Source organism: Saccopteryx leptura, chromosome 10 (assembly GCF_036850995.1).
Source record: "Saccopteryx leptura isolate mSacLep1 chromosome 10, mSacLep1_pri_phased_curated, whole genome shotgun sequence".
In the NCBI taxonomy this organism is placed as follows: Eukaryota; Metazoa; Chordata; class Mammalia; order Chiroptera; family Emballonuridae; genus Saccopteryx; species Saccopteryx leptura.
The window spans coordinates 63,176,238-63,202,523 of record NC_089512.1 but is presented as its reverse complement, the minus strand read 5'-3'; the positions used below and the strand labels follow the sequence as shown (position 1 = coordinate 63,202,523).

At 44.9% G+C, this 26,286-nt stretch overlaps 1 protein-coding gene across 1 annotated transcript; it reads left to right on the top strand.

Moving 5' to 3' along the window:
- The first annotated feature begins 752 nt into the window (after positions 1-752).
- On the top strand, positions 753-20,883 carry DNASE1L3 (deoxyribonuclease 1L3). The gene is made up of 8 exons (XM_066351461.1): positions 753-1,208; positions 8,125-8,213; positions 11,909-11,995; positions 12,596-12,708; positions 15,452-15,564; positions 18,118-18,275; positions 20,240-20,336; positions 20,624-20,883. The coding sequence occupies exons 1-8, from the start codon at positions 1,068-1,070 to the stop codon at positions 20,738-20,740; spliced, it is 915 nt and encodes a 304-aa protein (XP_066207558.1). The 5' UTR covers positions 753-1,067; the 3' UTR covers positions 20,741-20,883.
- The last annotated feature ends 5,403 nt before the right edge of the window (positions 20,884-26,286 follow it).

Sequence of the window (26,286 nt, the reverse complement as noted above, 5' to 3'; positions counted from 1 at the left end):
GGCTGGATGTATGTTGGCAATATACATATACTCGGTGGGGCTAATGCCACATGCCCATCACTTCAAGAAGAGATGGTCCAGAGGTCCTAATGCTAGTGACAAGTTATGCTCATTATCTATACCCGCTTCACGAAGAATTTTCTTTGCCAAAGTCTGAAGATCTTACCTGGGTCTATAACTTGATTGAACTTTCTTTTGTGTTTCAGATCTTCATATCTTCCTGCCTAAATCTCTAAAAGTCATTTTACTTGGGTTGAAATCCTACACTTATTGCAAGATCTTTCTTTCCCAGGGCCACATAACTCTCACAAACATTAGCATGATATCAGGTTGAATCGTGAATCTTTCCCAGGGCTTTAACTGGCTCTTTGTCCTTAAAGGCCAAGGACATTTTGCTGACCCTTCTAACTGACCAGCAATTGCTCTCTCTGGTATTACATTGCTAGCATTTGGCGTGTTCAGTTATACACAGAAAAACGACCTTAAAAATTATGTCATTCAAATAAGAATTGACCTTAATTAACCGCCCATCAGGGTGGTTAGCATGTCAGCCTGGGTGTGTCAGGGACAGCTGGCTGCCAAATCCTGGCAACAGCAGAACACACAGCAGACTGCCCCACCGCCTCACTGTCCCTACAGAAGGCTCTATCACCCCGGGTGCCCTCTGGGGTGGGCCACTTCCGCCATCATCCATTTTCAGGAAAAAGGCACATGGCCTTTTGAGACCAGAGGAGAGAGGACCAGATGTCACAGCTGGCTCCAGGATGGGATAAGAGTGACTTTGCAGGGGATGGTGCCTAAATTAGGCAGACCAATTTCCTCACCAGAGTGACAAAAACAGGGGATCCTAAAAAACTAGTTCACTTCCTTCATTTCCTTGGGGGAAAATCATGATCTTCAGTTTCTCAAAGAAGTGAAAGTAGCAACAAGGAATCCAGTAATTCCTGTTGTCTGCAGGCTTTATAAGTCAGCCGAGCCTGAGGAAGTGGCTTGAGGAGCTGACTGGAGCCTGCTCCCCAAACACTGTGGTCCTCTCACAGAGCCCTGAGCCCGGGAGCAGCGCCAGGATGTCTCGGCTGCCGGCTGCCCTACTGCTGCTCCTCCTCTCCGTCAGTGGCACCCTGGCCCTCAGGATCTGCTCGTTCAACGTGAGGTCCTTCGGGGAAACCAAGAAGGAAAACCAGAAGGTCATGGATGTCATTGTGAAGGTGAGCCCCTTTCTTATCTGAAAATTGGCATACTTCTCATGCCCTCTCTACTGCTTTCAGACCTGAAGAGACTTGTGGGGAATTGAGCTCAAGTTAGTTCCTTGGGTGAAGGTAGCTGCTAGCTTGAAATTTTGTAACAATAACAGCAGCAGTAATTATAAAAGCCATTTAAGCCATTAAACCTCTTCTCCCATAAATGTAAAGCTCCTAAATCAGTAACTGGTTCACAGTACTCTCAAGTGAGGGCTGGCTGCTACTGTAATTCTTATTACCATTTATTGAATGCTATGTCAGGCGCTATAAATACAGGATTTCATTTAATAACCCTTAGGAAGGAGGATACTTATTTCCCTTGTAGAGGTGATGAATAATGAAAGGTGAAGTAACATCGTGCAGCCTGTGGGTAGGTGGGTGGGGAGCTGGGATGCCAGCCCAGCCTTTTAACCATCAATGAGGGACAGACAGATTTTTACTTTTCTTTCTAATCCTTCCTTCTTTTCTACTTGCCTGCCTGCCTGTCTGCCTGTCTTCCTGCCTTTCTTCCTTCCCTCCTTTCTTTCTTTCCTTCTTTCTTTTCTTTTCTTTTCTTCCTTTCTCCTCTTTCTCTCTCCTTTCTTTCTTTCTTTCTTTCTTTCTTTCTTTCTTTCTTTCTTTCTTTCTCTCTCTCTCTCTTTCTTTCTCTCTCTCTCCCTCTCTCCCTTCTTTTTCCCTTTTTTTCTTCCTTCCTTCCTTTCTTCCTTCCTTTCTTCCTTCCTTTCTTTGTTCCTTTTTTTTATTTCCCTTCACCTTCTTCCTCTCTTTCTCCTTCCCTCCCTCCACCCCATCAACTTTTCCTCCACTCCCCATTCTAATCATTTTCTCTGCTTAGATAAGACTTTCCTTGGATAAAATCATCAGTGCCTGAAAACTCTGCCCACACTTCTCTGGAGTCAGTTGACTCTACCTTACAGCAGTGATTTTCAACCAGTGTGCAGCAAGAATTTTTAAAGCATGCAATATTTTGCCTGACCAGGCGGTGGCGCAGTGGATAGAGCGTCGGACTGGGACGCCAAGGACCCAGGTTCGAGACCCCGAGGCCTCCAGCTTGAGCGCAGGCTCATCTAGTTTGAGCAAAAACTCACCAGCTTGGACCCAAGGTCGCTGGTAGCAAGGGGTTACTCGGTCTGCTGAAGGCCCGCGGTCAAGGCACATATGAGGAAGCAATCAATGAACAACTAAGGTGTCGCAATGAAAAACTGATGATTGATGCTTCTCATCTCTCTCCGTTCCTATCTGTCTGTCCCTGTCTCTGACTCTCTCTCTGTCCCTGTTAAAAAAAAAAAAAAAAAGCAATATTTTTGAGAGAGAGAGCCTCCAGTGGTGGTGCTGTGAATAGAGTGTGGATCTGGAACACTGAGACCAGTTTTGAAACCCTGAGGTTGCTGGCTTGAGCACGGGCTTGCCAACTTGAGCATGGGGTCACTGGCCTGAGTGCAGGATCAACATGATCACAAGGTCACTGGCTTGAAGCCCATGATTGCTGGCTTGAGCCCAAGGTTGTCAGCTTGAGCAAGGGGTCACTGGCTTGGCTGGAGTCTTCTGGTCAAGGCACATGTGAAAAGTAATCAATGAACAACTAAAGTGAAGCAACTACTAGTTGATGCTTCTCACTCTCTTTCTCTCTCTTCCTGTCTCTCTCTCTCAAAATCAATTAGAAAAGAGAGAGAGAGAAGCATCAACTTGTTGTTCCACTTAGTGGTGCTATTGATTGCTTCTAATACCTTCCCTGAGCAGGGCTCAAACTGGCAACCTTGGGGTTGAGCTAGCGACATTGGAGTCAAGCCAGTGCCCTTGGGCTTGAACTGGCGACCCTGGGATTGAACTGGGTATCTCAGCACTCTTAGGCAATGCTCTACCCATTGAGCCACCAGCCAGGGCAACAATGCCTGACAATTTAGTCAGGGGCACTGAGCTCTTTTCCCTTAGATAGTCAAATAAAAAATAACAACAGCCAAGATAATAGTAGTCATCTGGGGTGAGTAAATCAAAATTATGAGTTTCTTTGTCAGATTGAGACAGGATAGTAAGAATCTAGAAAAAATTCTTGACAAATAGAATGGAGAAAAGGAGGCAAATACCTGAACAAACTGACGGAGCAATTTATGGCCAGATACTAAAGGTTACTTCCCTAGAGATAACAGCTAGGACTTACTTGCATTTTAGCTCCAGAATCAGAAAAGCAGCTAAACCAGGTGGGTAATGTCAGAACCAGCTGCAACGACTAAGAACCAATCAGCAAGACCATGACCTTGAAACAACACACCTAGGAAAGCTGAGAAAAGTCTACTGAAATTCTTCCCTAAACTCCTAGTCTTAAAAAAACCTCAAAACAAAGGACCCAGCACACACTCTTCCTCCCGGGATGACACCTGCACCTTTTCTGTCCCCCTTCGCCTCTTCTCACCCCACAGGCGTGCCTCTCCTATGCTCAGACCCCAGGAGACTTGCACCTGGGGAGCAGTGGGGAGTGGCAGCTTTTCCTGGGCTCACCCCTTGAACCTGTCTCCAAGGCCCCCTTTTCTCTGACTTCTCATTTCTTTCCATAAGGGTTCTAGAGACCCAAGGTAGCCCTGCCTAGGCTCTCTCATTACTTCTTCTATTCTAGGCCCTTCCTTGTTTCACTGTCCCCAACTTAAATAAACTAAGTTTCAAAATCATCTGGACTTGTGTTGTAAAATTTTTTCTGCACGAAGTCAAGAACCCACATACTACTGGCTGGCCCTAGGCAGACCCAAAAGGCTAGGTCCCTGTCCAGTAACAAGATTGGCAAAAAAAATACGGCTTTTGGTGTGCCGCAGAATTTTAGTAATCAGTTTATGTGTGCCATGAAATGAAAAAGGTTGAATATCGCTGCCCCACAGGTTAATTAACTAATTAACTAATTTTTAAAGACTTTACTTTTTTACTGTGGCCAGTGGCACAGTGGATAGAGCATCCCCAGAGCGCTGAGGTTGCTGGTTTCATCCCGGAGTTGCTGGCTCGTTCTTGAGGTGCCAGCTTGTTCCCAAAGGTGCTGGTTTCACCCTGAGATCATTGGTTCAAGCCCCAGTCAGGGCATGTATGAGAAGCAATCAATGGGTGTACAACTAAGTGGGATGAATTGATGTTTTTCTCTCTCTTTCCCCCTCTCTCTCTCCCTCTTTCTCAAAAAAAAAAAGACTTCGTTGTTTTTTTTCCATTGATATTTGAGAGAAAGGAAGGTAGGAGGAGGGAGAGAGGAAAAGAAGCATCAACTCACTGTTCCATTTAGTTGTGCAGCCATTGATTGCTTCTCATATGTACTCTGACTGGGGCTCGAACCGTGAGCTTGGCACTCCAAGACAATGCTTTATTCACTGTGCCACTGGCCAGGGCCAGGTTAATTTATTTTTGCTGCTGGTTGCTGAAACCTTTCCCAGGGTTCTAACAGGGTGTTATTATCTTAGAAAGCCCGTCAGGCACCATTATATAGTGGGAATGCCAGGAGCCTGGGTTCAGATCCCATCTGGCAGCAGGGTGAGGGAGCTTGAGAAAGTCCTTTTGTTTCCTGGGCCTCCAGGGACTTTCAGTAACATGGGCCTTACACAACCTGCAGCATAGGTTGGCTGAGCATAGTCAAGGTGAGTAGGATGACAAGAAAGGTTACCACAAACACAAGCTGCTGGTGCTGTTATTAGGCAAACTGGATTAGCGCAAGGACTGGTACGCTCTGTTCTTCCTCTGACAGTCCCTTCTGACCTGGCCATCCCTGCCCTTTGCATGGTACCTGAGGCTTTCTGGATGTCCTTTTTAGCCAGGACAGTCATGCCAAGCCTGTGAGAACTGTGATTCTCTGGCTCAACTGGAAACTCTGACATTTGCAGAAACTATTTTCTACACCTCCTCACACAAGTTTCCATGGAGCCTGGGTAGCTACTGAATTCCTATCACCCTCCTCACTTAGTCTACCCAGGAACTGTCACCACAGCCTTAAGTGGCTGACATTTTGTTCTTTGGTGATTTCATCATGTGGGGACCTATAATTGGCACTTTCCTTAAGCCGCTGTGTCCTAGAGGGCTGACTGATGGACAGCCCATCACAACAAACACCAAGCATGTCTGAAGTCTTTGTTAAGGCTCCAGACCATTCCCATTATTGCAAAACCATCCTGTAAACAGAAGCCATTGGAAAACAGAGCTACCCACAGCACTTACAGTGAAACTTAAATCCCAGGCACTCAGGATAGTACTGTTTACAGGGCCCCTTGTCTGAGCACCTCCTATAAGCCAGGAACTATAAGCCAGGAAATATTCTTATTTGACGTTGGTGGCATTGCCCTCACTTTATCACTGAGAAGACTGAGATCATAATGGAGAAGTGACTTATAGCTAGTAAGCAGAAGAACCAGGTTCAAATCCAACCATATAACTCAACCGTGTAAGTGGAAATGCCTTTTCTACTGTTTCATCCTGGATTTATCACATCAGAGATGAGGCCAGCATCATGCTGTTGTCATGATCTTCGTTGGGGAGGTGGGAGAGCAAGGAAACCTGCCTTCTACAGCTTGGGTTTGCTGGCCGGCACCGTGGGCAGTTCTCCAGATGCCAAATCCTGCCTGAGAAAGGCTCCTTCTGCCTGTGACTTCTTCGGTTTGTGTCCTTAACAAGTAAGAGCTTGTTCATCCTACAAATACTCATTGAAGGGAGACCATGTGCCAGATGCTCCAAGGCATTGGGAGTGAGACGGTGGGTGTGGGGGGCACTGTCCCCCTCTTCACGGAGCTTACAGTGCACAATCATTTAATCTGGGAGTGCTGACCGTGTCCTGGGCCTTTAATTTGCTATATCCAAGTTCAGCCTGACAACCCCTCTGATTGGTATGCCCATTTTACAGATGAGGTGAAGTAAGTTGCCTAAAGTCATGGAGCAAGTACAGGAAAGAGCAAGGGCCAGAACTGAGGCTTGAATGACCCTCTCTGGGCTCTTCCACACCGTGCTGTGCTGCTCCCTGTTTAGAAGCATTAAAGAAGCTTTCATGGGCCACTCTATGAATTCTCCAAAATGCCCCTTCTCTTCTCCCCAGGTCCACTCATAACACCCGCTGTTGGGATTCCCTCATCACTAGTATGCACTACCTCTAATCCACTCCCCTCTGTGAAGTCAGGAAAAATCTCACTGAGTTTTGGGTCTGGGAGGGCCTCTGGGGACCCCCTCCTTGGTGCCCCCTCCTGAGGAAATGCAGCCAGGGGAAATACATTTTTCTGCCCCTCCGGTCTGAGTTGGGGCAGAACAAAATGTGTCACAAAAACTGAATATTTAATGACTGTGGAGGAAACACTTACAACGTAATATTAGGTTAAGAAAAGACAAAAACTTGATGATAAATATTGCCATTGTTTGCTAAGCACTATTCTGTGTTGTGAACTGGACTGAGAATTTTATATCCAGTATGTCATTTTATCCCCATGAGGGAAGAATTGTCCCAGTTTGCAGATAAAGAATCTGGCAATTAAGGGAGCTTAAGTGACTTGCTCAAGGTCACACAATTGGTGAGAGATAGAGTCAAGACATGAACCCAAAGCCATTTGACTCGAAGTCCATACTTTGAACCAATGGACTGGTCATTTGATGCCAATTTTGTTAAGTATATTTACATATGGAAATCATATAGAAAAGGAATGTCTCTATTCTTCACCCACTGAGCTCCTGCTCACCTCTCAGGGCCGTCAAATGCTCTCTCCTTCTTAGAACTTTCCCCAATGTCTAGGAAGAAATAATTAATTATTCCTAAACTGTGACTTGCTTAACACAAATTTCATTTCTCTCTCATTGTAGCTAGTTGTTTCCATTTGTCTCTCTCCTGACTCTACCACCAATACTGGTTGTCTGCCTTCTAGCTAGTCATTCAGCCACTCTGAGCTTGCTTTCCTTCTGTGCTTAATGGGCTAATAATCATAGTCATCTCTTAGGGTTAATGAGGCTTAGTGTGGGTCACAATAAATGTCAGCTCTTATAATTATTATCATTATAATTATACCTCAGTTTCCAGCCTGGTACTTTTCATTTACTAAAGGCTTAATATATTATAATAATTATATAATATATTATATATAAATAATATATAATATAGATATAGATATATAGATATATTATTATTATTATTGTAATTTCAAGCAAAGCCAAGAGGTAGGAAGTTCCAGGTATGATTATGGGCTCTGGATTGAATTGCCTAAGTTCACATTCTGCCCTGGCCACTTGCTAGTTGAGTGGCTTCAGATACTTTACACACCTCTTTTGGAGCCTCAGGCTCCTTGTCTTTAAAATGGACATAGTAGCCTGACTGGTGGTGGCACAGTGGATAGAGCACCAATCTGAGATGCTGAGGTCCTAGGTTCGAAACCTTGAGGTCACCAGCATGAGTATAGGCTCACCAGCTTGAGTGCTGATTTGCAGGCTTGAGCATGGGATCATTGACATGACCCCATAGTCACTAGCTTGAAGCCAAAGGTCACTGGCTTGAGCCCAAGGTTGTTGGCTTGAGCAAGGGGTCACTAGCTTGGCTTGAGCCTCCCAGTTAAGGCACATATGAGAAGCAATCAATGAACAACTAAAGTGACGCAACTACCAGTTGATGCTTCTCATCTCTCTCTCTATCTCTCTACCTCCCTGTCTCTCTCTCTCTTTCCCTCCCTTTCTCTCTCTCTCTAAAATAAATAAATTAATTAATTAAAATAAATAAAAATAAAGCAAACATATTAGTAACACCTACCTAAGGGAGTCCTTCATTTATTTTAGGCAAGAAGTTAATTAATTAAAAAAAACACCCAATTTAATACTTACTATATAGTAAGTACCCCCAAAAAGGGTTTTATTACTTGTAGTAAATGGTCTCAAACACCTGGCAATTCTCTCTTTTCAGGTTATCAAACGTTGCGACATCATACTTCTAATGGAAATCAAGGACAGCTACAATGTGATCTGTCCCATGCTGATGGAGAGGCTGAATGGGTAAAGATGGGGACCCAGACGCTCTGTGGGTTCAAGGTCAAGTACAAGGGCACCTGAAAAGCCCCAGGGAACTGAACTTAGTGTGAGAGCAAGCGCTCATCCTGACTACCAGTGCATATGGCCAGCACTGCCTGGGCCCTGAAAACTTTCAACCAGCTAGTTTTACCACGATAAAGCAAAATAAGGGAAACAGATGAGGAGCCAGCACAAAGAGAAATGAAAGTAAAAGACAAGAGGGTGAGCTGAGAAGTACTGTGATAAAGAAAGATTGAGTGCCAGTAGGAAATTATGTTATATCCACAGGCTAGAATATTATGTGGCCATTATAAATCATGTTTACTACAAAATAGGCTAGACCTCAATAGTCCAGCATGGAAACATGGCTGCAATCAAAAAAACAAGTTCAGAATTGTAGGTATAATAATCCATTTTAGTAATCACATCACACTACACAGGAATGAGAGTGTGTTTGAGTTTGCATGGGCATATAAGAAAGACTGGAAAGATATGTTTCACACTGTTAATTGTGGTTACTTTTGGGGGCTGAGGTGCTGTGATTGGAGGACCATTATATAGGGGGTGAGTGAAGGAATGGAAACATTTATTTTTTATTTTATATACTTCTGCATTTTTTTGACTATTTATAAAATGTCTGAATTGATTTTACAAGTTAAAAATTAATGTCCTTGCCTAACCAGGCGGTGGCACAGTGGAGAGAGCGTCAGACTGGAATGCGGAAGGACCCGGGTTCGAGACCCTGAGGTCGCCAGCTTGAGCACAGGCTCATCTGGTTCGAGCAAAAAGTTCACCAGCTGGACCCAAGGTTGCTGGCTTGAGCAAGGGGTTACTCGGTCTGCTGTAGCCCTATGGTCAAGGCACATATGAGAAAGCAATCAATGAACAACTGAGGTGCCACACAAAAAACTGATGATTGATGTTTCTCATCTCTCTCCATTTCTGTCTGTCTGTCCCTACCTATCCCTCTCTCTGACTCTGACTTTCTCTCTGTCTCTGAAAAAAAAATTAATGTCCTCAAGTAGTTTTATTTTATTTTATTTTAGAGAGAGAGACAGAGATAGGAAGGGAGAGAGATGAGAAGCATCAACGTATAGTTGTGACACACTAGTTGTTCATTGATCGCTTCTCACACTACCTTGACTGGGGGCTCCAGCGGAGCCAGGGGAACCCCTTGCGCAAGCCACCTTGGGCTCAAGACAGCGACCTTGGGCTTCACGCCAGCAACCCTTGGGCTCAAGCCCATGACAATGGGATCATGTCCATGATCTCATGCTTAAACCTGCAACCCCGTGCTCAAGCTGGTGAGCCTTCACTCAAGCCTGGTGATCTCAGGTTTTTGAACCTGGGATCTCAGTGTCCCAGGTCGATGCTCTATCCATTGTGTCACCACTGGTCAGCTGATGCATTCTGATTTTGTAAAACTTCTAATAAAATATTCCTTTAGTAGATACATGGTAAGATTAAATAATAAACTAGAGTATGTAATATGTACCAAGTAGTTCAATTATGTAAAAAAATACTTAAATAAAACAAAAAAACATATAAAAGATTCAAAAGCAATGAACTAAAATGTTGACAGTGGCTATCTCAGAGTACAAATTTATAAGGAATTTAAATATGATTTCTTTTATATATTTTCTGCATTTTCCAAAATTTTATACAAGAATGTTATACTCCCCTTATTTTTTTCTTATGAAATACTTTAACAATACTTAAAACTCAGAGAAAATGGTAAAAACAGCCATGTATCCACCATCCAGATTGAGCAACAGTACATCTGGCCATTACTGTGTTTTTATAATTAGAAAAACTCACATTGTTGTTTTAGAAATGAATGATCAATCCCGAAGGAACAGCACTGCCACCCTCCTTCACAGGAACGGCCCCTGGGCTGGCCCCACACCTCTCTGGGACTCAGTTTCTCATCTGAAAATACAGAGTTGGCGCTGAGCTTCCCCCCTTTTATCCTTGGCAGGTTGTCTGGATCTGGATCTGCTCTTTGACAATGGAAGACAGTGTGTAGCACCGGGTTTAGGCATCTGTGCTCAGCTCAGACACTTGGGTTTGGATCCTGGCTCTGTCGTGACCTCAAGGCAGTTAGCAACCTCATTTCCCTGTCTCTAAAATGGGGCTAATACTAAAACTCCTCTTCCTGGGATATGGCGATAATTAAATCATGCATGTAAGAGGCTGACCTGTGTCTACAATGTAGCAATGTCTGTTAGTAAAAGAAAGAATTGTAATAGCAGATGATGGTCTGGGGCCACATGCAACAGCTATCATCGATACCCTAACTGTGGGCCAAGCATCCTGTTAATTCATTTATAACCCTGTGGGGTAGATACCATGACTGTTTCCCTTATAGCTGAGGGAACTGAGGCACAGAGAAGAGGTACCAACCCAAGGTCATCCAGCCATTAATTGACTGAGCCTACTTTTGAGCCTGGGTCATGCCTGAATCCAAAGCCAGTGCTCTATTCTGAGACCCCTCAGTTGTCCTTGGAGTGGCTCTGTCAGTTTTCAGAAGTAGGGGGGGCTGAGAGAACAGGGGTCTTTAGGCATCTCCCCCAGTCAGTTTGGATTGAGTCTTCTCACCTCCAGTGGTCTCAGTTTTCCCCAACCTCCTTAGACTGTCCTATGGACCCCAGAGACAGCCAGGACGGTTTGTCCCCTTATCCTCCGTAAGCCAGGAAGGAGCTTTGTCATTGCTTAGTTGAGTAATTGCTAACAGTTTGCCAACCCAGGACTTGACGGGCCAGAATCAGAAGAGGGCCAGCCTGCCCTGACTGGAAGCCCCGAGGAGCCCACTGTCCATGTGCCTGGAGCCCCAGTGGCTGATCTGACGTAGAATGTGCATCGACAGCCCGGGGATATCTGGACAGCCTAAGTTGGCACCTAAAGATCCTTTCTGCTTTGTTCCAACCGAACCTGAAACTATGCCTTGGCTTAGACATGCCCTAGATTTCTCTGCAGGCAGATGGAGGGAAACCAGGTCAGGATCTGCCCAGGCTGGAGTTCTCAGCAGGTTTGGCAAACACAATGAGAGTCAAGTTTCTCTGGGACAGGAGAGGGTTAGAGTCAATGGGACTTCATGGCTGTACCTCGAGACCCCAGAACATAAACTGCAGCTGATTTGAAATTTTAATTCTGAGCTTGTGAGAAAATGCCTGAGGGTTTTCAGAGCAGGAGAGAATGTTAATAGGAACCCTACAAGTGATAAATTCTCGAGGCTGGTGCATGGATAGAGCAACCTGGTAAGGATGCTCCACCAGGAAGTATGAGCTGCAGTCCCAGCCATGAGTCAGAGTGGGATTTGGGGCTGATTCTGGCCTGAAACTTCTATGGTCTCAATGGTCTCCCACAGAAACAGGCCAAAACATGTGAATTTGGGGGTAAGTCTGGGTTCAAATCCAAGTTTCATACTTGCAATCTATAGAAATGAAGTAACAATAGTACCCACATATAAGAACAAGAAATAATGGCTGTAAAGACCTTGGCAGGTGTCACATTTCCAGTCAATGATGACCCTTCTTATTAGATTCAAAGGTGATAAAAAAATGGCAGACCTTCTATGTGATGCCATTGGAGATATGGAGGCAGATTGGAGAGATGGAAACCTATGTGATAGGGGAATGTCTTTCTTTTAAGATGCAATGTAAAATCGTTATGTTTTCTAGAAATTCAAGAGTCAAAATCTACAACTATGTGATTAGTTCTCGGCTTGGAAGAAACACATATAAAGAACAGTATGCCTTTTTCTACAAGTAAGTATATTCTATACTTCCTGGAACATGTGTTTACCTATAAATAATGGCTATGAAGTGAATCGAAATGCATATCCTTTCTTCAAAACAGATTTTGATCACTAACCAGTTCTCAACATCCATCAAAATAATTGCCATCAAAATTGAGACTGGTGCAAAGTATCAACTCTTCAAACTAGAAAACATGAGCAGCTTCCTAACATCTAATTTGTTGGCTGACCAGTGGCTGCCTGGTCAGGGGGTTCAGGATTTCTTTATCCTTCGTAGAAGTCCTGGCCCAGGAATGGAAACCTGAGTTGCCTGGCACAGCTGATCCCAGAACTTCATATTCTCATCTTCTCCTACTAGTAATTTATTTTACATCTGAACACTAAATTGTGGGTGCCCCCATATAACTAATGCCGCACAGATCTTCAGCTCCCAAAGGGCCCTGGACATTGAGAAGAATTGACTACACCTTGTTCTCAGGCAAAAGGTTACTTCCGGCTCTTGAGCCTGCTTGAGAAGCTAATGAAGCCGTGGGAACCTACGTTATTGCTTCCTGACAGAAGTAAGATGACAGCTGACTCAGCTGGGCGGACTTCCTTTTTTCTCTTCTAGGGAAAAGCTAGTGTCTGTGAAGGAAAGCTACCTTTACCATGACTATCAGGCTGGAGACACAGATGTATTTTCCAGGGAGCCCTTTGTGGTCTGGTTCCAGTCACCCTACACCGGTGAGACTCACACGCCCCTCTTGCCCACAATCTCCCCAGTGGTCCCGTGACTGGGCAGGAGCCCTGAGTGTGAGCTGCAATCCCAGGGTTTATGCAGCATCTTTAGGGAGGGTTTAGGCTTGATAGAGAAGGCCATTAAGAATTCCTAGCCTGACGAGGCAGTGGCATAGTGGATAGAGCATTGGACTGGGACCTGGAAGACCCAGGTTTGAAACCTCGAGGTCACTGGCTTGAGTGTGGGCGCATCTGACTTGAGCACAGGCTCACCAACTTGAGCGCGGGGTCACTAGCTTGAGTGTGGGATCATAGACACAACCTCATGGTCGCTGACTTGAGCCCAAAGGTCTCTGGCCTGAAACCCAAGGTTTCTGGCTTGAGCCCAAGGTCACTGCTTAAGCAAGGGTCACTTACTCTGCTGTAGCCACCCCCCCAGGTCAAGGCACATATGAGAAAGCAATCAATGGACAACTAAGGTGCCACAACAAAGAATTGTTGCTTCTCATCTCTCTCCTTTCCTGTCTGTCTGTCCCTGCCTGCCCCTCTCTCTGTCCCTGTCACAAAATATAATAATAATAATAATTCCTGGATCTAGAAGATGCAGTACAGTTTGACAGCACTAGTCTGGCTTCTCAGAATACCATGACTCAACACCTCCCAGCCTGGAGGTGTTGATAACTGGAATCAATGATAACTCCACTGTCTTTGGAGCATTTAGGTTGATAGAAATTATTTACCAAAATTCCTCAGTCGCAGTCAATTACAACCATTTCTTCATTTAAAAATTCCCAGTGATGGCCAATAAAGATGAACCCTCAACCTAGGATCTCTCTCTCCCTTTAGTAACTACATAGAAGTCTCCCTTATAGGCTGGGGGTAGAGAGGAAATCCAGATGATTACACCTTGAACTCTAACAACAATAGTACTTATATTAACCACTAACAATTATTGATCACTGATTAGTGCCAGGCTTCTATACTCCTTGCAAAGACCCTATAATGTAGGAACTAAGATTATCTCCACTTTACATTTGAGGAAACAGGTTCAAAAAGGTGGAGTCCGTGGTCCAAATTTATTCAGCAGCTATTGAAGTGGACTGGACTGCCAGGGCGACCTAAGCCACCCTCTAAGAGGCTCATGCTCTTAACCGCTATGCGACACTCCACAGGGAGTCAAGAATAAATTTGGTTTGCCATTTGGAGCTATATAGAATCAAATATTTTTTCAGTACTTACTATGTGCTAGGGTCTGTTCCAGGTACCGAGTAAGACAGACAAGGTTCCTTCTCTCATGAAGTTATGTTTTAGTAGGGGAGACAGATAATGACCAAAGAAATATATGCAGAGCTATAAGTGTGTACAGATTTAAGTTCAGCCCTGGGTTAATCACCTCAGAGGCAGAGTGCTGACAAACATAGAATGGGGAGGAAATTCCCGGTAAGGAAAGAGAAGTGGGGGCTTCAGAGAGCACGTGCAATAATCCTTTGTCACGTACCCGATTCCCATTCGGCTGACCAGGGCAGTGTTCAGAGCACCCCCACACTTCTTCTCTGAGAGAGTCATCAGCCTTTGTGAATTGCTGATGAACCTGTTTGTATTGAGCTTCCACACGTCAGTCACTCATCTCGAGCCCTCTCTGTCTCCCTTGGGACGGCACCTCGGCCATGTCCTGTTTAGTATTCTCTCTATTCGAGGAAAGCTCTGTATGTCCTCTCTATCTGGGATTAAAGATGAGGGAGTTAGCTATTCATATACCCTTATTTATTCATTCATTCATTCAGTCAGTCAACAAACATTTTTAGCACCTTCATGTGCCAGGCATTGTGCCAGATACTGGAATCAAGAGGGTGAATGGGACAGAGGAACCAGCCCTCACAGCACTGGGTTCCAGTGGGCCAAACAGAGCAGTAAAGCAATGACTAGCAGGGTGAGGGGCCACCTTAAATGAGGGGAAGGAGACCAGGGATGGCCCCTGGGAGGTGACATTAGGCTGTGACCTGAAGAAATTAAGTTGAAGAGGACTGGAGGAAGGGCATTCCAGAGGGAGGGCATAATAGCACTCAAGTTAAGAGGTTGGGGTGTGTATAGGACCAAAAGGAGGATGGGCAGCAGGTCTCAGTCCTGGCTCGCCACTGTGTGGCCCTCAACAGCTCCCAGCTGCTGCACAGGGGCGGGGACCCAGGCACAGGATGAGGGAAAGCCAGAGGCTGAGCCTTTCAGAGCAGGGGGGCGGCCCTTGGCTCTCTCAATCCCTCCTGGTGGGGGAGGTTTAAAACACTCCACAAAAATCTGCTTTATTTTTTAAATAACTTGTTGGGGGCTTTTTTCCCTGATTACAAAAGCAGTATTAATTGACATGCTTCAATTTTTTTCATTAGAAAATTTTTTTTCTAAGTACAAAACTCAAATAGGCTTATTATTATAAAAAAAAAACAAACATAAAATACAGTTCGCCAAAAAATTAGAAAATAGAAACACCCACAATGCCAGCAAGGAACACTGCCTATCAGTTTTTTCTTAGCTGTGAAGGGCGACTGGGAGAAAAGAGGCTTCCGTGTACTGAAACTAGCTGTCTCATGACCCTAAGATCATTCAAATTTCAACCACTGGCTGGGCCTTCTGGAAATGGGGGGACTCAGAGGATACAGCCCATACTCTCTCGGAGGACAGCTTGTTTCCCTTGAGCAGTGTTCCTAGAAACTTGCCAGAGAAAATGTGTGACCTCTGCCTCTTTCCTGTTCCTCAGTTGTCAAGGACTTCGTGATTATTCCCCTGCACACCACCCCCGAGACATCCGTTAAAGAGATTGATGAGCTGGTCGATGTCTACACAGATGTGAAAAGCCACTGGAAGGCAGAGGTGATGAATTCCCACCTAGCAGGGGCAGAATCTAGTCCTTGAGAGGGATGAGTGACTCCCCAGGGGGAAGGAGGACAGAGCATGTGCAGAACACCACCACTTTTGAGCCTCATTTTAGTCTTTTCCTCAACCCTAAATATCCTTTTTGCTAATTCTGCCTGGGTACCATCCATGTGGGTCCTGGGAATTCACATCCTGCTCCACGAATAATGGTTGCCAACACTCACTGAGGCAGTAGCTGGTGCCAGGCACTGTGCTGAGGCTGGACATGGACAAGTTTACCAAATCCTCCCTATCACCCCATGAGGTAGCTACTTTTATCACTATCACTTTGCAGTTGAGAACAGTGACACACAAAGAGGTAAAGGGTCTTTCAGATGCAAGTGACAGAAACTCAAACTGGCTCATGAAAAGGAGAAGCAATTTATTGGTCTTGTAACTAAAATGTCCAGGAGTATAGTTCAAGCATAGCTGATCCAGGGCTCAGACAAAGTCATCAGGGCTTGGCTTGTTTCTCCCCGCCCTTTGGCTCTTCTTTCCCTTGGGTAGGCTCCATTTTCAGGCTGGCTCTACCCTTGGAATGGCAAGATGGCCACCAGCATCACCAAATGACAAATTTTCTTTCCCACAATGCAATAAAAATACCCTAGGATTGAGTCCTATTGGCTCTGATTGAGTCACATGTCTGCTCCTGAGCCAATCACTGTGATCAGGTGGTTAAGGTGCTCTGATTGGCTAAATCTGTGTCAGCTCCACCTCAATATCATGGACTAAGGGGAGGAGGGTAGTGGTTTCAAACAGAAGGGGACTACCTTTATCCTCCTTTTGGCCTCAATTATTTCCGCATTGGTAAAACAAAGATGCTACCACCTGTGGCTGTGAGGGTCTGAGAAGGGGGTTGGCAATATGGAAGTTCACTAGGGTTCTTCCACATTCTTTTCTCTCAGGATGTGACTCCTTTGAACCCCTGTCTTCCTTCTTATTTCCAGTGCAGAAAGTACAAAATTAGTCAAATAAAGTGTGGACTCAGAGTTGGGGCATGGGGAACTCAGGGGGTGTATTTTATTGCTTATTTGTAAAGAGCATGTTAAGAGAAAGACTCATTCACTCATTCCTAAAATGATGAATTAATTCATTATTTCAACAAGAATTTATTGAGCATCTGTTAAGTGTTGGGTACTCGGGAGGCATCAGTGGCACAAAAATGAACAAGAGGGGAAACTCATGCTGGGAAGCCTTCAGTGAGGTAGATTGGGGTTCAGTTCCTGACTTCACCACTTGAACCTCCCAGTTGAGTGGTGTAGAACAGACCCTCTATCCCATTTCCACAGAGGCTAAATCTACTTCTTAGTGTTTGTGAGACTGAAATGAAACTTTATACAACATTTAGTACTGGACTTGGCACACAGTGAATGCTCAGTAAATTGTGCCGATATTAATCAAAGTTAGCAGTCTCTAAAGTGAAGGATGACATTCTTCTGCTACTATACCCATCAATCTCAGGGAAAACCATGATCACTGAGGTCAAAATAAAATTGTTTTTTGAAGAAAACTCTAAAGTCAGCAATCACCCCAAACAATAGAACAAACATAGAAATCTGGCACTTCCTCTGGATAGAGGAATATTAAAATTCTGTTCTAAAAATGCTGCAGGGAGAAACACTTCCAAGATAGAATGGTTCTGTTGGGGATCCAAGGTTCATCCTACTTCCTCAACACACAGAATTTCCGCAGGAATAAATTCCCAACTTCAGGACAACAGGAGAGAGAAAGCTGTGCCAGAGTTGTCAAACACACCACCCAAGTTCACCTTTCCTGCTCGCAAACAAGAAGTGATGATTCGTTCATATGTTCGAGCCAGAGACAAAAGATGTGAAGGAATAAATTAGCTGGCTTCTTTTATCCCCACCTAACTCTGCCTGCTGAATTACAGCGATACGGTGGCTAAGAACAGGAGGGAGCGGCTACAGCAAACACCCTCCTTCCCATTAAGAACACCCTCCCTTGTACACACTCACCTGTCAAATATTTGTCAAAACTGTGACTCAATTTTAAATCATGGACTTTTCTTTTAAAAAACAAAAAGGAATTCAAAAAGACCCTATGTTAGTTTGCTAGGGCTGCCATAACAAAGTATAAAGACTGGGTTGCTTAAACAGCACTAATTCATTTCCTCACAGTTCTGGAGGCTAGATGTTCACGATCAAGGTGTCAACAGGGCTGGCTTCTCCTGAGGCCTCTCCCCTTGGTCTTCCCTTTGTATCCTTCTGTGTCCTAATCTCCTCTTTTCATGAGAACACCAGTCATACTGGATTAGGCCCCACTTGCATAATCTGATTTTACTTTAATTATCTTTTTAAAGGCCCTCTTTCCAAATACAGTCACATTCTAAGGTACTGGAGTTAGGACTTCAAAATATGGATTTTGGGGGAACACAATTTAGCTTATCATTTACTGGGCATAGGAGATGGAGTCATTGTTAGCAGTTCTAAGCAAGAGTTTGGCAACAATGTCCATCAAGTGACTGGTGCTCCAAATCATGTTTTTTTTCAGAATTTCATTTTCATGGGCGACTTCAATGCCGGCTGCAGCTATGTCCCCAAGAAGGCTTGGAAGAGCATCCGCCTGAGAACTGACCCTAGTTTCACTTGGCTGATCGGGGACCAAGAGGACACCACTGTCAAGATGAGCACCAGCTGTGCATATGACAGGTGGGAGTCGTCTGCTGGACCCTGCTAGCCCATATAGGGCTTAGTATTCAATAGAAAAGGTGCCCCCACTGGTCAGATGAGGCACTAGGCTTGGAGAGTGGAGTCAGATTTCAGGCCTCTCCACCTGCCGCTTTGTGCAGTATACAAATTGCATGAACTGGGCACTATAGTTCAGCAGTGGCCAGGATGGACTCTGGTGTCAGACAGGCCTGGGTTCAAATCCTAGCTCTACTATACTTACTATGTCTATGACCGAGAGATATGTGCCTTTGTTTTCTCACCTATAAATGGAGATCATAGTAGTGCCTCACTCATGGACATGAGATTAAAATGAAAAGAAATAACATACTTAAATCTTATAACACAATGCCTGCCATATGATAAGTACTCAGTACAGTCATTGCTGTTAATTGTTTCATCACAAAGATATGCCACAATTTACCTACTCAATCCACTATCACTGAGCATTAGGTTATTATATTACCAAGGGTTAATTATTTAAGCATTTTTGATTCTATATATGCATTTTGTGCTTATATTTATGATTTCCTTAAGGTTAAACTCTAAAACAACAACAACAATAAAAAAAACAAGACCAGTTAGAGCAAGTGTGTTTATATTTCTAAAGCTTTTGCTGTACTTTTCTAAATGCAAATACATACATTAAATATTTAATAATAGCATGCTCTTATATTTGTAAAATCTCTCTAGGGATCGTCTATCAGCTCTCACCTTTGCTCCTTAAATCGAGAGGGAAGTGGGGAGAGTGCCTGAAGCCTGTGAATGCTGTGACCTGGCAACCACAGCAGAGGTCACAGGCGGGGAACCCCTAGGAGCCCTGGCCCCACAGTTGGCTTCTGTTCCCAGGAGTCAGCCTGCCACTGAGAATGCGTGAGCTGGCCATCGGCAAGATGACAATTGTGCTTACTTCCTTAGTTTGGAGGTCTGGCTTTCATTGTCACCCCATGACCTCCTTTGCTCCTCTGGGAGCTTTCAGGGCTGGTGTGTTCATTGCAGAAGTCATCACTAGCCTTTGCAAGTGGAAACAGCCCTGGCGTCGGTAAAGCAGAGTCACTGTGGGAAGTTTCAGGAGACTGAGCTCCCTGCCACCTCGCTCCATTGTGCGGGGCTGTCAGAATAGTACGTGTCAATTGCGTGTCTTAGAGCAGGTCAAGTCCCTTCTGTGGTCCCATTCTTCTCCCTTGGCAAACAAGAGGGAGATGATCGAAAATACTGAAGCAGAAGAACAGTGAATCACAGGGAAAGATGTTCACAATAGGTTAGGTAAGGTGGGGGAACAGATTTAAGAAGGTGTTTGCTAAAACCCCAGTGTTATATACATCATGCCAAAGGATGGCAGGATAACATGTGATTTTTCAAAGCTTAATTTGTTGTTTCTGCTATGATTTTCCTTTTTTTTTTAACTTTTTTTCCTTTCTCTGTTCTGAACTTTCTATGTTTTCTTTAACAGCATGTATCTTTTGTGGTTTTGAAAAAGGCATATACATAATTAATAAAGGGAAAAAGATGAAATGGACTCAATGCCAATCTTTGTTCTGTGTTCAAATATCTCTTAAACATCTGTGCTAGATGGGTCCTAGGAGAGCTTAGCAAGATCAGCGCGCCCACCTGGGCACACACCTAGAAGTCAGAGCCTCAACTAAGTCGTTCTTGACTCTCTGGGCCCAAAAGGATGGCTGTAAGAAATCTCCAACCTCACGTGAAGAGCTTACTTGTGGATTGAATTCAAAGTTAACCAGGTGATATTGCTAGCCAACACAGGAAACCAATCAGCCGCTCAGAATCAGGGACAGCTCAGTGGATGGTCATGGGCCAGCAGTTTGACTCATCTTGTAATTCTTCAGGCTGCTCAGTCAGTTCCAGATGTCAAACATGGACCTTGGTTTGATCTCAGAAATCAATAGGGTGGATTAACATGATTGTATTTTCCTCCTTTTCTGTAGGATTGTGCTGAGAGGACAAGAGATTGTCAGCTCTGTTGTTCCCAAATCAAACGGCACCTTTGACTTCCAGAAAGCTTATGGGTTAACTGAAGAGCAGGTATGGCTGCCCTCTTGTCTTTCTGTGCCACCGTCCTGGGAAGATGGGTTGGTATCACTCTTTGAGATCACCACTAGAGACACAACATTGGCCACTGGATTTGAATCTCAATGCCTATGGACTCTGATTTGAGGGCCTGCCTAAATTTCTAAGTGAGCTGCTCACCAGTATGCATTCTTTTGGGTAACTGTGGACATTTCATCTTCTCCCCTGAAGCCTGAATTTGCTCATCACTAAAATGAGAATGTCTCCTAATTCTCAAATTTATTTCCCTTTTATCCGTACAGGCCCTGGATGTCAGTGACCACTTTCCAGTTGAATTTAAACTACAATCTTCAAAGGTTTTCACCAATCGCAAAAAATCTGTCTCTTTGAAGAAGAGAAACAAGGCCAGGCGCTCCTAGATACAAAGGCACCATTTTATTAACCATTCCTTGCCTTCAAATAAAACAGCTCTAACACGTTTGAACTGTTCCCTGCACTCAGGAAACAAGACTGGTCCCACTGCTTTCATTTTCAACTTGAATTAAATCTGACTTGAGTCAAATTGGGAGGAGAGTCTTCTATTACCCCACGTGGGCTCATACTTCCTCTGAATTGCCCAAAAAGAAACTGGGGGTTTTGCAATCCCAAAAGGAGGGTCTTCACATCCTGAGCTAGAGCCCTACGTGCTGTCATGGCCACTGTGCACCCATGCTGTGGAATTGATGCTTCTCATCTCTCTCCCTTCCTGTCTGTCTGACCTTATCTGTCCCTCTCTCTGACTCACTCTCTGTCTTTGTCAAAAAAATAAATTAAAAAAGGGAGCCTGACCGGTGGTGGCACAGTGGATAGAGTGACAACCTGGGATGCTGAAGACCTAAGTTTGAAACCCCAAGGTCGCCAGCTTGAGTGCGGGCTCACCAGCTTGAGTAAAGTGTCGTCAGCTTGAGCGTGGGATCATCGACATCACCCCATTTCATGGTCGCTAGCTTGAGCCCAAAGGTCACAGGCTTGAAGCCCAAGATCTCTGGCTTGAGCAAAGGGTCACTCACTTTGCTGTAGCTCCTGCTCAAGGCACATATGAGAAAGTAGTGAATAACTAAAGTGCTGCAACAAAGAATTGATGCTTCTCATCTCTCTCTTCTCTCTCTCTTTCTCTCTCTCAAAAAAATAATAATAAGGTAGGGAGTGATTTTTTTTTTTTTTTTTTTCTGAAGCTGGAAACAGGGAGAGACAGTCAGACAGACTCCCACATGCGCCCGACCGGGATCCACCCGGCACGCCCACCAGGGGCGACGCTCTGCCCACCAGGGGGCGATGCTCTGCCGCGACCAGAGCCACTCTAGCGCCTGGGGCAGAGGCCAAGGAGCCATCCCCAGCGCCCGGGCCATCTTTGCTCCAATGGAGCCTTGGCTGCGGGAGGGGAAGAGAGAGACAGAGAGGAAGGAGGGGGGGGGGGTGGAGAAGCAGATGGGCGCTTCTCCTGTGTGCCCTGGCCGGGAATCGAACCTGGGTCCCCCGCATGCCAGGCCGACGCTCTACCGCTGAGCCAACCGGCAAGGGCCAGGAGTGATTTTTACTGGCATAAATTAAGGATTAAAAATTAATGGTGCCCTCTAGTGTATTACAGTTTCTCAAAGAATATTTGAAGGCTATATAATGGGACGGCAATAGGACACAAGAACTAAAACCTTAAAATCTACCTGAAGGTAAGCTTTACTGTGGTTCCTTAAACTTTCCCTTCACCCACTTGTCTCAGCCTCTGTACACGCGTTCCTTCTGCCTAAAGCACCTCTTCCCTCTTTGCCCCTCCTCCATGCAAGTACACTGTCTCTCTCTCAGTAGGTCTAAAAAAGCTAAAGCTTTCATGTTCTTCTAAGCTCCGCAAATCTCTCCACCTCTAGGACAAATGCCACACACACACACACCTTCCCCAAAGGTCTGTCCAGCTGACACATGTTCCCCAGGTGGCCCAGGTCCCCGCTGATCGGAGCAAGCCCATTTTCCTACCTCATACAAGTTCCCTGCTGCCAGGATATAATATGCTAGCCATGTGCAGAAACTCCCACTGACTGTTTCTTCCATAGGAAATTTTTATTTCCCTCATCAAATACCCTGGAAGTTTCATTTAATGTTTCCAACTTCTTTATTTTGAGATTCCTGCTTGTTTGAGATATTTTATAGTTTCATAGAGGTTAAAGCTGAAAATATCTTTAAATATAATAAATAATAATAATAACTGCCATTTACCAAGGCTTGCTCAGTGCCAGGCGGAGTTCTAAGAAGATATGGCACATGCTATCTTACTAAATTCCAACCGCAGCACTACAAAGTTGGTACCTGTTGTCATCTCTATTTTATAGCTGAGGAAACTGAGGCCCAGAGAAATTAAGCAATTTGCCCATGGTCACACAATTTGCCCTGAGTGGGACCCACAGGGACTCTTCTTTAAGGCATAGTAGGCACAGGGCCAAGGGCCCACGATAATTTTAGGGCCACAAAATGTTTTAATTTATCTCAGAATGAGAAGGGGGGAATAAAATTTTAAGTTGAAGAATTTTTTTTTTTTTTTTTTTTTTTAATGAGAGAGACAGGAAGGGAGATGAGAAGCATCATGCCGTTGTTGCATCACTTTAGTTGTGCATTTATTGCTTTTCATATCTGCCTTGACAGGGATGGGGGGGATCCACTGAGACAGTGACACTTTGTTCAAACCAGTGATGTTGAGCTCAAGCCAGCGACCTTGGGCTTCAAACCAGCAAACTTTGGACTCAAGCATTGACCACACTCAAGCTGGTGACCTCGGGGTTTCGAACCTGGGACCTCAGCATCCCAGGCCGATGCTCTATCCACTACATCACCACAGGTCAAGCTGAAGAAAAATTTTAATGTATAGTATTAATATATCTTTCTTTATACCAATGTAGTTGTAAAAATATAACTTTTTTAACATATGAAGGGACTCCATGGAAATGAAAGTGCCTAAGGCCGATAAAAATCATAATATGGCCTTGGTGGAGTCAGATATCAAATCAGGAAGTCTGCCTCCAAAATCAGTGTTTTCGCTAGTTTAGGATAACCTCATTTTATTTGGAAATTAAAGTCCAGGACTGGCCTGACCTGTGGTGGTGCAGTGGATAAAGTGTCAACCTGGAAACGCTGAGGTTGCTGGTTCAAAACCCTAGGCTTGCCTGGTCAAGGCACACATGGGAGTTGCTGCTTTCTGCTCCTCCCCCCTTCTCTCTCTCTCTCTCTCTCTCTCCCCTCTCTATAATGAATAAATAAAATCTTAAAAAAAGAGTCCAGGGCTGTACAGCAAATGGATGACAGAGCCCAAAGGAAGAGGCGGGTTTCCATCAGTCCAACCACCATACCCTACAGTCCGATAGCGCCACCTGGTGGTACTTCAGGAAACTTCCCTCTAGTCAAAGGATGAACCTAGAGAGGTCACAGGTTCAAATACCCCCAGGAAGCATCTATGAGTCACTCTGCCCTTAGGCTCATACTCCGCAGTAGAGAAACCAAGGGTAGGAGCTAACTCTACACTCTCTGGTTAGGTTGTCATCAGAATTCACATATCACCGCTACACACACACACACACACACACACACACACACACACTCGTCTCCCAGGGTAACAAAGCTATCCCTCAGAGGTAATATTTGCAATGTGCTTAGATCCAATAGGGGCATCATGTGAGCCAACTTATCATTTGAAGTTTTCTAATAGCCACATTAAATTATAAACAAATAAAATTATTTTAATAAAATGTTTTATTTAACTTAGGGTTTAACAAACTATAGTGTATGAGTCCAATCTAGCCCAAGACCTGTTTTTTTAAATAAAGTTTATTAAAACACAGCCACGCCCATTTATTTATGTTCTGTCCATGGCTGCTTTTACTGCAACAGGAGAGTTGACTAGTTTTGTAGTTGAGACCAGATAGCCCACAAAGCTAAAGGTATGTACCGTCTAGTCCAGGGGGAGTCAACCTTTTCATACCTACCGCCCACTGTTGTATCTCTGTTAGTAGTAAAATTTTCTAACCGCCCACCGGTTCCACAGTAATGGTGATTTATAAAGTAGGGAAGTAACTTTACTTTATAAAATTTATAAAGCAGAGTTACAGCAAGTTAAAGCATATAAGAATAATTACTTACCAAGTACTTTATGTCAGATTTTCACTAAGTTTGGCAGAATAAATCTTTATAAAACAACTTACTATAGTTAAATCTTTTTTATTTATACTTTGGTTGCTCCACTACCACCCACCATGAAAGCTGGAATGCCCACTAGTGGACGGTAGGGACCAGGTTGACTACCACTGGTCTAGTCCTTTACAGAGAAAGTTTGTCAATCCTTGATTTAACCCAATATACACAAATTTGGTCATGTTAACATGTAATTTAATACAAAAAATATTAATGAGCTATTTTACATTTTTGTCATATAAATCTGTGAAATCCAGTGAGTCTTTTATTTTTACCCCACATCTCAATTGCGACACTTTTCAAATGCTCAGTGGATACGTGAGGCTCGTGACTACTGAATCGGACAGTGTAGGCTTAGAAAAGGGCCTCTCCATAGCATTTATCATAGAGGTGCTCACTAACTACATAAATAAACTCTTCAGAGGAATTAAGCCCTAACATCCTGGGACACCCACTGCTTGTCATGAGTCAGCCTGCCTCCAGGCTGATGCTAGCTATGTAGCACCATCTTTGGGAGAATTGAGAAAATAGTCACCCAAGTAATTTTCAGTAAGGCTTCACTGATTCACAAAATCCCAGCCGAGAAAGGCTGCCCTGGTGGCAGTCGGTGCTCTCCCAGCAGCCTGCAGGCTTGCTGCCAATAGAGAGCATCACCAGCGTCACATAATTCTCATCCATAGAGCCAGGTGCTTGCTAGACATTTCCTGAACATTGTTTTACTAAATGACAGAAATAATGGCGACCTCACGCAGAAAGCCTCCCGTGCTGCTTCGGAGCCTCCGCTGTGCTCCAAAGGCGCCGCTTTCCCCATCCCAGCTCTCCTCACTTCAGGCTGAGAGCTCCCCGGTCTCTCCCTGTATGCCCCAGTCTCCCAGCGTAGACCTGGCCCCTGGAGCTGCTACAGCAATTTTTGTTGCTATCAGTCAAATGACCCCAGAGAAACCCAGGGAGCTGTCTGTTGCTTGGTTGAATTGAGCGGGTCTGAGTCAGGCATCTCTGTTTGGCAAGGCTGAGGTGTGAGCTCACATTGGCCTGGTTCGTGCTCTCCACCACTTAATTACTTTCCCAAAATTGATTAGGCAGACCCAGGCAAGGTAATTCACTCTGCAATGTTAAGTGGTCTAGGTCTTCCGTGACATTTCAGTCCCAGGGGCAGACCAGGAGAGACCTAGGAAACCCCTCTGGAGTGGCTCTCACTGGAGCAGTCAGTGTGCCCATCTCCCTCTGGCCAGCCCGGGGGTGGGGCAGAGGGGCAGACCAGGAGAGACCTAGAAAACTCCTCTGGAGTGGATCTCACTGGAGCAGTCAGTGTGCCCATCTCCCTCTGGCCAGCCCGGGGGTGGGGCGGAGGGGCAGACAGGAGAGACCTAGAAAACTCCTCTGGAGGTGGTTCTCACTATAGCAGTCAGTGTGCCCTCTGGAGGTGGTTCTCACTATAGCAGTCAGTGTGCCCTCTGGAGGTGGTTCTCACTATAGCAGTCAGTGTGTCCTCTGGAGTGGCTCTCACTGGAGCAGTCAGTGTGCCCATCTCCCTCTGGCCAGCCCGGGGGTGGGGCGGAGGGGCAGACCAGGAGAGACCTAGGAAACCCCTCTGGAGTGGCTCTCACTGGAGCAGTCAGTGTGCCCATCTCCCTCTGGCCAGCCCGGGGGTGGGGCGGAGGGGCAGACCAGGAGAGACCTAGAAAACTCCTCTGGAGTGGTTCTCACTATAGCAGTCAGTGTGCCCTCTGGAGTGGCTCTCACTGGAGCAGTCAGT